Raw genomic sequence first — 11,408 nt, forward strand, 5'->3', positions numbered from 1 at the left:
CAGCGATATCCTTGAACTGTTCAATCATGTCAAGGCGAACATCACCATCTTGGGATAACGGGATTTATTTTTTATTTGTATCGTTGAAACATGTACATGTACTGATATTCGTATTTATAGATAATATTTAACTGTTACTTTTGTATCGATTGTTCAATTTAATTAATAAATTGACAATATTGATATTTTTCAACTAAATTGACCCGTCTTAGTAGGTAAATAGAGTTACATATTTTTATAGGAAAATAGAAAATTCTATGTTAATTTTGGAAGTTTTTCAATAATTTAATATATTTTACATATGTATTCCAGTCACTTAATTATAGAAGGTACAAAGTATTAGAAAAAATAGTTAAAGTTTATTGCTAATAATAATAAACACAATTTATTGCATGTATGTTTATATGCATCAATTATTGAATATATATTTATTGAAAGTATTTATTTTTTGTAATGTAATTGTAATTAAGGCAGAAGTATTTTGTGGAATCGAGGCGATAAATGATGTTGCGAAACGTTTTAGAATTGGTTGTGGTTCGTATAAAAGACATATGTTTCCAATGCAGAAGGCAGTTTATTGTGAATTATAAACGTTCACGGTAGTTTTTTTTTTCTCTTATTTAAATTGTGAGATGAAAATGTTGTGCATTTTGCTGATTTTCGCACTCTGTGCAATTCCAGCTCGTTCCGTTGGACCAATCAAAGTCATTCTTAATATAACAGGTGAGTTTTGTTCCATATAAATGCAGAACAGATCTACAATATTCTGTGACAAGAAATTGTTAAATTGAAAAGAATAAACTCTTTTAATTTATTATTTTTTTAAGTTTTAATTTCAGAAAAACAATTCTATAACTCATTTAATAATTAACTTTAAATTTCTTAATTCAATATTAAATCCTTGCTAATTTATTTAACTTCTTGCAAAAAAATCAACTACAGCATAATACGGCTTCGATTAGTGCGAATTTATTATAGTACGATTTAAAAAATTCAAAACAAACTAAATTTTAGTTGAGCAAAATAAAATCTATAAAAATTAGTACATAAAACTCTTTTAATTTAATTTTTTTAAGTTTTAATTTCAGAAAAACAATTCTAAAACTCATTTAATAATTAACTTTAAATTTCTTAATTCAATATTAAATCCTTGCTAATTTATTTAACTTCTTGCAAAAAATCAACTACACATAATACATATATATCATTATGCGGATTTGTGATTTATTGTACGGTTTAAAAAATTCAAAACAAACTAAATTTTAGTTGAGAAACATAAATCAATTTAAAAATTAAACAAATAAATTTTATTGAAAAATATAAAAATTAGTACACAAAACTCTTTTTAATTTATTATTTTTTTAAGTTTTAATTTCAGAAAAACAATTCTATAACTCATTTAATAATTAACTTCAAATTTCTTAATTTAATATTAAATCCTTGCTAATTTATTTAACTTCTTGCAAAAAATCAACTACAGCATAATACGGCTTCGATTAGTGCGGATTTATTATAGTACGGTTAAAAAATTCAAAACAAACTAAATTTTAGTTGAGCAAAATAAAATTATATATAAAAATTAGTACACAAAACTCTTTTAATTTATTTTTTTTTAAGTTTTAATTTCGAAAACAATTCTATAACTCATTTAATAATTAACTTCAAATTTCTTAATTTAATATTAAATCCTTGCTAATTTATTTAACTTCTTGCAAAAAATCAACTACAGCATAATACGGCTTCGATTAGTGCGGATTTATTATAGTACGGTTTAAAAAATTCAAAACAAACTAAATTTTAGTTGAGCAAAATAAAATCTATAAAAATTAGTACACAAAATTCTTTTTATTTGTACATAAATCATCGTTTTTTTCAATCAAGTCTCTTTTAGTTGCGTTTTTTTTTGTAACCATTTGTCCTATTTAATACAGTCCACAATATTGGAATTACACGCACTTTGCGAGGTATTGCTGTAAATAAATGTTTATATGCAATTAAGTAATCTAGTGAAGAAATAAATAACGATAGTCTAAATAATTATTTTATTTTTACTCTTCTAATATTTATTGTTCACTTTATGTAATAAATGAGTTTCCATTAATTTATAGCACCTATTTTGTGTCTATATTTATAAAATTAACTTAATATTTACTTTATTTCAACAAATAACCATACTGCAAATGAAAAATTTACTTATTTTTTGCAATCATGTTTTAGTTTCACAGACATATTTGTATTCATAAAGTGTTTTCACATTTATTTATTTGCAATTTTTGATTTATACATTCAATATCATTTTTTTTTATTGTTATTGAAACTAATTTCAAACAATTCTAATTATTATATTTAGAAAAAACAAAAATGTCAACGATTTATTAGTGTCTATTGAATCAAGTTGGCTAACAATGTTAGGTTTTTCAAACGTCAAGTATTTGTAATTGTTTTCAGAACTAGAATATAAGTCTATGCCACCTCTATTCCATTTGGATGATTTTGACGGATGTTTAACTCAGAAAAGCGATTCACTGTATTGTTTCGCAACAGTTCAGCTCGTTCCAAAAGATGTAGATAATTTATCGAAAACCTGGAAAATTATTGAAGTAAAGCAATTTATTGCATTTATCTCGATATAATTATATAAGCGTATTTGTTGTTAGGAAGTGATAACTGTGCCCAGGTTCTACAGACACGATCGGTTAAGACATGGGATTTGCGTACAAGAAACATGTCCGAACATACCAAAAGCAAATTACGGATTGGGAAACGGCACTGAGGAATTGTGGAAAGGAATTTCGGATTGTTACTCGCATAAGTATGATCATTTAGGCTTGAGAAGTGAAGTCACCGAAATCAATTGTCAAAATGATCAACCAGTTTACGAAATTGATTCGTTGGATATTGCTTACATGTACGTTAATTACATCCTGTTTGCATTCGATATATTATTGAAAATATATTTTTTGATTTAGATGCACTCTGCTGACTTTTCTTGCTTTGGTAACCATAGGAACCACATTCGAAGTTCGTGCAAGGTACAAAAAACCCGAAGAATACGAACGGATTACCAGCAGCTCCAAAGGTAAATGAAAACAATAAAATGTAATATGTGATTATTATTGATCCGATTTTTCAGCAAGAAAATTGTTAACGGCTTTCTCGTTGACGAAGAACTTGGAGCGATTGGGCAGCGAGATAACAAGTGAGGATGGGCTAGCTTTATCTCCCATCCAAGGCATTCGCGTTTTTAATATGTTCTTCGTGATAATGACGCACACTTGCATGCTAGAATTCTTAGGACCATTGGCCAATCCGCAGTTTGTCGAAAATGTATTTATGTGTATTTATGTGCGAATTGAGTTAATCACGTTTTACTGTTTTTTTTGTTCAATATTTAGACAACTCTGAAACCCGCAAATATGTTTCTAAGCAATGGAAGTTTAATCATGCAAACTTCGTTTATTACATCTGCGTTTCTTTTGAGCTTCAACATTACTCAGATATTCGAAAACAAGAAAGTTTCTTTGTTGGATATTATCAATGCTATTTTTATTCGAATTGCAAGGTATGTTCGTTTTTATGAACTATAATAGATAGAATTGACATGAAAGATACATATGAAAGTTGTATATTTGGGAAATGTAATTATTGCTGTAATTTCATCCATTTGGCTATAATTAACGCTTGAAAAAGCATTGTTTTCACATTTTAGTGATTTTATCAGTAACTATAATAGATAGAATTAATCCAAAGAGCTGAATATTTGGAGAATACAATTTTTATTGTGGTTTCATCTATTTGGTTGTAAGCATTTTAGTAATTTTCTCAAAATCAGTAATAGATAAGATGCATCCAAAAATGGTTAAGTAAGCTAAATATTTGGGCAATTTAACGCGTATTCAATTATTGCTGTGGTTGCCATTTGGTTGTAATTCGCGTTCAAAAATGAAGTAATGAAAATTATTATAAAATGTGAAAACATTACATTTTATTGATAGAGCGACAAAGAGGTAATCTGTTATTGCTTTAGGTTATATCCGATTTTAATCATGATGATCGGTTTTGCATCAACTCTGTTGAGACACACAGGATCTGGACCGTTTTTTAACTTGATTATAGATGTTGAGTACAAGAATTGTAGGAATAATTGGTTACTGAACATACTGTTTATCAATAATATGTACAAACCGGGGGAGATGGTAATTTAAGATAATGTACGTTACAAAAGTACGAGTATTATAATGAATGATTATTGCAGTGTTTACCGCAAACGTGGTATTTAGCAGCGGATAGTCAGCTGTTTCTTCTTGGTTTATTGACGATGATGGCGGTCATAAATAAACCGGAGTATGCGAAGAAAATTTTTGCATCCATTTTCGCACTGGGAATATCCATAACATTCATTCAACATTATTACAACGCCTACGACATCGTGTTCAGAAGTTATCCAGAGTAAATACGTATTTCGTTTCAGGATGTTTGTTCATATTTTTTTGATTTCAGAATGTTGTACACATTGAATCTAAAAATGAACCAATGGCTTAGGATGTTTATTGCCACTCAACACCATATACCTTGTTACATCCTAGGACTAGCAGGCGGATATTACTTTCACAAGTACAGAAAATATTCAAGAAAATATACCAACTTCTTTCGGGTTTCGTATGTCTTTTTTTTCGTCTTACCAATTGGAGCAATTTTATCCGCGGCACCCACTTACAATGACGGCTTTGAAACATCAAGGTTTAACTATAAAAGTTACAACATTATTCTTATTAATTCGCTTCACTTTCAGATTCAACGCTGCTCTTTACCACGCTCTTTCCAGGGTGTGCTTCGGTTTGCCAATCTTAATTGGTATGTTGGGATTCTTCTTGGGATACGGAGGTATTTAAGGCTATGATCTTATTAACGGATGATCAACTACAATTTGCTGTAGGTCCCATGCGCAAATTCATCAACTGGAGGCCGTTCCATGTTCTTGGAAGACTTTCGTTCACCGTGTATTTATCGCACTTGCACTTCATGCGGATGAACCGCGGCATAGACAGGAACATGAGTTTCTTAACTGAACGAGTTTTGGTAACATTGCACGAACACGAACTTATTAATGAAATTTATTTTATTACGTATTGCAGATCCGTTGGGTCTTCGGAGATATTCTAATCTCGTACTTATTAGGAGCTGTGCTCTGCTTGCTCATCGAGTTACCTACCTCGGCGATACTCAACATTTTAATGTCTATTGATAAGAAAAAAGACAACAAAGTTAAAAGTCATTCTTCATAATTATACAAAGAGTAATTTAACTTAAGTTGTAACTTAAATCAGTGTTAAATAAAAGATAACTTCCTTATAAAATCAATATTTTATTACTTATGCGAGTTAATTCTGTATATATTACAGAAATATCTCGCATAGTGAGAAAGTCAAAATAAATACTAGAAAATTAGTACACAAAATATGTTCTTTAAAACATAAACGATCGGTGTTTTCGAGTCTTTTTGTGCTGTATATTTCTATATATATTTAGTTACTCGATTAGTCCGGTTTCAAACAGGACTGGTAAACGGCGTCGACAGGACCCAACTAAATGTGGAGAAGTTTCCAGAGGGAAGCTCATTATTGGTAGAAGAAGATTACCCGGGACTTTCAGAGACTGAATACACTTGGAAATGTTAACTTTATTAATAGGACAGAAAAAAGGAATATTAACCGGTATTTGGAAATAATAACATCTAGAGCAGTGATTCTCAAAGTAAGGGTCGCGACACACCATGGGATCCTTCAAATTTTGTGTGTAAAAGGAAGTCGCAGATCAAAAAGTTTGAGAAACACTGATCTGGAGGATTACGGTAAGAGTAAAAAAAAGGTACGATGATAAAAAAGTTTCATGAGCTGAAATTTACTATTGTCTATATATAATAAGAAATATTTTCTTGTACATATATACTTTTGTTAATAAATGTTTATTTACATAATGGTAATAGATTTGTTAAAAATCAATTATTTTTCAATTTGTTTTTCTTTTCCTTCTTGGAACTAATCATAATATTTTGAACGGCAGAAGTCGGCATTTCCACGAACAGGCAAATTACTGTTGCTACGATGTAACATAGCATTACGTCACCCAACATCCAGCGAATCTTAAAATAATAATATAAAAAAAATGCTGAAAAATAATTTTAAAAAATCTTTTGATTCTCACCAAGAGTCTTTCCGTAATAAAACTAAGAGTCTTATTGATAGCTCGATTCATTCTTAAGATATGTACGTGCGACAGGTACACTCCGAACGATAATCTTCCAAGGACGTGGAATGGTTTCCAGTTGATAACGTTAATCATCGGACCTGTTGATGATTTGTTTGTTTAATTAATTTAATGAAAAGTTAATTGAAGACAGGTTCATGTGGCGATATGATGGTAAAAGTAAAAGGGTGTCGTAAGCAGTTCTCATATTTTCACATTTTAGTGATTTTCTCGGAAACTACAATACATTGATTAGATTAAAAAGGTTCATATGAAAGTTGGATGTTTTAGGAAAGTAACGAGTATTCAAACATTGTTATGATTTCATCCATATGAACTTTCGAAAAAGCAGTGTCTTTACATTTTAGTGATTTTCTCCGAAAGTTTAATAGATTAAATGGATTTAAAAGATGCATATGAAAGTTGTATATATGAATAATTTAGCCATTTGGCTGTAATTCGCGATCAAATTTGACAAAAAATTAAAAAATTAACAAGCAGTGATTTCAAATTTTAGTGATATTTGTGGAAACTACAATAAAAATTGGATGTCTCCAAACATGTAGCAAGTATTTTTTTTGAAAATCAGGTTCAAAGTCAGGCGTATTAAGAAAAGTTTGGAAGTTGCATTTCGAAAACTTGCTTCATACTGAGAAAGTCTACCATACGGTCCTATTTGAAGATGTATTGTTATACCTCCAATTCCGAATGTAAAGGTGAATATTGCTATGCTGATGGGTAATCCGAAAGAGTATTTGGCGATGGCATGGTAGAACGCGGCGAACCATCTGGAAGCTTCGAAACCGTCTTGATAGAAAGCGGCTGCAATTAGTATTGTGAATATCGGTCCTATCCACATGTAACATAGCAGGAGGAAGTAAACGCCCTAAAATGTATGGTTTATAGTTGGTAAGTTTAAATCATTACGTAGTTTACTTTTTTTAAGACGATGGTTTTCTTCTCCTTCCGAATCTTGTGGAAGTAATAACCGCAGGCCAATCCTTGGACGTAGCAAGGGATGTGGTGCTGCGTCCCTATGAACATAGTGTGCCATTGTGGCAACTTCATGTACATGCTGTATAAGATTCTAAGAGAAAACCAAAAATTAATTTAATAAATAAACTAAATCTTCAGTATTTACTCTGGATAAGATCTGAAGAGAATATCGTAGGCGTTGTAATAATGTTGGATGAAGGTGATGCATATGCTGAGAAAGATTATAGATCCGAAAATGTTCTTAGCGTGCTGTGGATTTTTGATGACGGCCATCATGATGAATAACCCCAGGATAAAAGTTTGCGTATCCACCGCCAAATACCAAGTCTGCTGCATGCACTGCAACATAACAAATTGTTAATTACAATTTAGAATACATCAGTTATTAGCAGTACCATTTGTTCAGACTTGTATAGATTGTTGATAAACAGCAAATTGAGTAACCAATTGTTCCTGCAGTTTCTGTACTCGTAATCGACGATTTCGTTGAAGATGGGCCCTCTCCCCGAGTGCCTGAGCCATGTCGCACCGAACCCAAGCATGATTATCAAGAGTGGATACAACCTGAAAATCAATGAGTTTATCAATTTCGTTATTGTATTAAAACTAAATGAAATCATTCGAAACCTTATGAAGCGATGCACAATAATTTGGATCATGGCTTTGAAATTGAATTTCCTGTTTTCGAAGGCAACGCAAATGCCGTAGCTCAACATCCAAGCGGATATCATAAAAGACGTCTGCATGACCATATTTCCGTTGCTCACGAACATGTTTAAAGTACGCAAAGTGCTCTGCAATAAAAAAAAATATTTGATCAGATCAAAAGTTAGGGTAATATTAGGAAATTAGTTGTACGTCTTCTGCGAATCTTGGATTTGCTATTGGACCGTGCAGTTCCAGCATGCACGTGTGAGAAGTTACCACGAAGAACATGTTGAGAACGCGAATCCCTTGGATCGGTGCCAAAGCTTTACCATCTTCTGTAGAAATTTCGCTTCCCAATCGATCCCAATTCTTGAGCAATGAAAAAGCCGTGCACAATTTCCTCACTAAAAAACATACAAGAAAGTCCGGGTAATAGAACTATAGTGTATCTGCAGTATTGATGGACTATAATTATACTAGATAACTTACTAGTTGTGCTCGTAGTAATCTTTTCGTATTCCTCAGGTGTTTTATACCTGGCCCAAGCTTCAAAGGTTGTTCCTATGCCAACCACTAGTACCAACGCTAATATGCAATAACTAAATTTACAAAATAATTATAAAAAATTAAAAAAATCCATTGAAGAAAGTTCATTTACACTTACAGATACAGCATATCCCAGGAATCAATCTCATAAACATCTTGATCATTTTCGCAGTGAATTTCCACGACTTCGGCCCTTAAATCATCGTGATCTAAACTCTTCGTGTGACAGTCTGAAACTCCTTGCCACAGCTCGACTGTACCATTTCCAAGGCCGTAATGTTGGTTTGGAATATTCGGACATGATTCGGGAATGCAAATTCCGTGCCTGAGACGGTCGTGCCTATAAAATCGTGGCATGCTTATGACTTCCTTAAAACAAAAGATTTAATTCGTTTGTGTTTTGTTTCTTCTTGTGTTACGTTACTTCTATTATCTTCCATGTCGTTGACACGTTGCTTTTATCTCTTGGAGATAACTGAAGAACTGCGAAACAGTACAGAGAATCGCTTTTCCTGTCCAGGCAACTATTGAAGTCGTCAAGATGGAATAATTTTGGCATGGAATTGTATTCCAAGTCTGAAAAATAGACGTTTCCATAGCAACTCATTTATATATGTAATAAGCTAGTTTATGAACTGTATACTATAATTTACGGAATTGTTAAAATAGTAAACTAACAAATTCACTGACTACTGAATTTTTCAGAAGTCTACAAAAATCAGAACACTGAAATATTTAACATTAGGTTTTATTACTTTATTACTAATTTCATTCACATCTCAGTCCAGATTTGTATTCCAAGTCTGAAAAATAGACGTTTCGCATAGAAATCATCTATATATGTATTAAGCTAGTTTATGAACTAACTGTATAATATAATTTTTTAGAAGTCTATAAAATTGTTTCAGAATACTGAAATATTAAACATTACTTTTGGAATAATTCAATCCGGACCATAGAAAATCCGTACTAATCGAAGCCGCACTATGCGAGGTATTGGACTACATTTATAATACTTAATAAACTTAAGTTGTTTTTTTTTTTAAATTTGGTTATTCTTATGGATCATTGTTTCTCAAGAAAAATGATAGTTTTAAATAGTATAGATAGGAATATCATTAGAAGAAACAGGTGCAAATATTTGAATCATTGCATTTGTTTTGGATATTTTACTGTTCTTTTTACTAATTTCTTTCACAACTCCTAAATTCCAGAGTTTATCGATGTTTTCTCGTAATGTTTCCGTTATTTTATTAATTTCTTTTGGAAATGCAAGAATTAATGTGAAACTTAATCAAAGGTCTCTTGTTTATTATCATTTTTATTTCATTTAAACTACAATTTTAGTTTTCAACTCGTGTAAGTAATAAAATTGATATTCCAGACACGACAATTCGACAATTTAATTTAAAACTATGTTTTATACAAAATTTGCATTTAAACACACTCGACGCATCTAATCACGTGAGTCACAAAGTAAAATTGTATTATAAATTTAAAAAAGTATATGTTCTGGGAAATTTGAAGGATTCTGGAATTGAATAATTATGTAACTCTTACGCGTTTTCTAAAGAGAAGCAATACAAGCAGATTGACCCACATTAATAGACATGAAACTAAGTAATGTACTTGTTTCGTATGCATCACAATAACTGGAAATAATAAATTAAAAAATAAATAAAACAACAAGAAAACACATATAAAACGACGTACATATTTCGTAACCGGTGGAAACATTTACGCACTAGCAGAATTTCGCAATCGGTTTGAGTCTAGTCACTAAATAGGAATAAAATAATATTGAATCATACAGAATATTCTTAATATTCTTTATAATTAGTGAAAAACAATAAAAATATTTACTATTCATGACAATATTATTTTTTGTTCATACAAAAATGTTTTATAGAACAATTGAAAAATTGGTCTAAAGAAATGTTATAAATTATAAAAAATATATAAAATTGAATTATTTATTATTATTATAATATATTATATAAAAATAAATAGTTATTTTTTAATTCATATTTTATCAAATGACCCTTGTTTTTCTGTCATTTCATAGTCCAAATGATTATTTTTTTTCTTATAATTTACTACCAGACAACAATAATTGTATATTGATAACATGGAGTTTTGTGTATAAACAATTAATATTTAAATAATATTAATTTATTGGCCAAACATCAATACATAAGAAAAAGTACAATTTATACATAAATAAATTTTAACATACAATAAAAAAAATATATATTAATAGGCTGGCCAAAGGGCTAACGTCCGAGGTGAATATTTAAATATATTCTATTATTTGTTATTTCTTCTATTAATTACGTTAAATTTCATATAAATTTATGAAATAGTAATTAAACTTACTTGTAATATTTGTGTATACTTTGAGTGGTCCATGGGAATTCACAAATGTAGCAACACATAAGAATATAATTAGATATGAGGGTAGCATCTTAAGAATCAAAGCAAAAGAGCCGTACCAAATATTCTACTGAACACCACTGTACAAAAATCTCAGTTTTGTGACAATTCCGACTGATATGTACGTTATAAACATTTGTAACAAGTTTTCTTTTGTTTTTTTTTTAAGTCACTTTACTTTGTCCCCTCTACTATGATGGTAACAATTATTTATAGTTTATTCATAAGTCTCAGCTGGTAACAGTTGTAAACCAACATAAGGTCGTTTATTTATTTTTTTATTTAAATTGAATCATTATATAGATGTTTAATAGAAATTTAAGTAACATATGTTGTGCGTCAGAACACAGTTCCTCAACCTATGACCTGCGTTCCAAAATTGGGTCGTGAAATTTTTAAATGGACAGCTGTCACCTTGTGTCAAATAGAAGAGTTTGGGTCGCAGTACAACTACAAACAAATATATTGGGTTGCAAAACATAAAAGGTCGAGAAACTCTGCATTATAGTAATATATATATATATATATATATATATATA

The 11,408-nt window shown here is 30.3% G+C and overlaps 2 protein-coding genes across 2 annotated transcripts; one reads left to right on the plus strand and one right to left on the minus strand.

Moving 5' to 3' along the window:
• The first annotated feature begins 627 nt into the window (after positions 1-627).
• LOC108559241 lies at positions 628-5,285 on the plus strand. The gene is made up of 12 exons (XM_017916452.1): positions 628-723; positions 2,449-2,600; positions 2,658-2,908; positions 2,970-3,079; positions 3,134-3,327; positions 3,396-3,562; positions 4,028-4,196; positions 4,256-4,449; positions 4,501-4,740; positions 4,793-4,884; positions 4,937-5,079; positions 5,136-5,285. Exons 1-12 carry the CDS (start codon positions 633-635, stop codon positions 5,283-5,285), a joined length of 1,953 nt encoding a protein of 650 aa, XP_017771941.1. The 5' UTR covers positions 628-632.
• Positions 5,286-5,537: 252 nt separating this feature from the next.
• LOC108559242 (nose resistant to fluoxetine protein 6-like) lies at positions 5,538-8,650 on the minus strand. The gene is made up of 11 exons (XM_017916453.1): positions 8,555-8,650; positions 8,380-8,489; positions 8,101-8,294; positions 7,870-8,036; positions 7,638-7,806; positions 7,388-7,581; positions 7,183-7,333; positions 6,943-7,132; positions 6,205-6,347; positions 6,059-6,142; positions 5,538-5,585 (listed from the first exon to the last, which is right to left on the minus strand). Exons 1-11 carry the CDS (start codon positions 8,563-8,565, stop codon positions 5,538-5,540), a joined length of 1,461 nt encoding a protein of 486 aa, XP_017771942.1. The 5' UTR covers positions 8,566-8,650.
• Positions 8,651-11,408: the final 2,758 nt, after the last annotated feature.

This window comes from Nicrophorus vespilloides, unplaced genomic scaffold (genome assembly GCF_001412225.1).
Source record: "Nicrophorus vespilloides isolate i.1.1-1 unplaced genomic scaffold, Nicve_v1.0, whole genome shotgun sequence".
Lineage (NCBI taxonomy): Eukaryota > Metazoa > Arthropoda > Insecta > Coleoptera > Silphidae > Nicrophorus > Nicrophorus vespilloides.

Excerpts from the sequence above, each read along its gene's own strand:
- LOC108559241 (XM_017916452.1), top strand. The coding sequence starts at position 633 with ATGAAAATGTTGTGCATTTTGCTGATTTTCGCACTCTGTGCAATTCCA. Across the intron at positions 2,601-2,657 it reads AAACCTGGAAAATTATTGAA|GAAGTGATAACTGTGCCCAG; the intron begins GTAAAGCAATTT and ends ATTTGTTGTTAG. Across the intron at positions 4,885-4,936 it reads ATTCTTCTTGGGATACGGAG|GTCCCATGCGCAAATTCATC; the intron begins GTATTTAAGGCT and ends AATTTGCTGTAG.
- LOC108559242 (XM_017916453.1), bottom strand. Across the intron at positions 8,037-8,100 it reads ATCCAAGATTCGCAGAAGAC|AGCACTTTGCGTACTTTAAA; the intron begins GTACAACTAATT and ends TTTTTATTGCAG. Across the intron at positions 7,807-7,869 it reads ATTGTGCATCGCTTCATAAG|GTTGTATCCACTCTTGATAA; the intron begins GTTTCGAATGAT and ends ATTGATTTTCAG.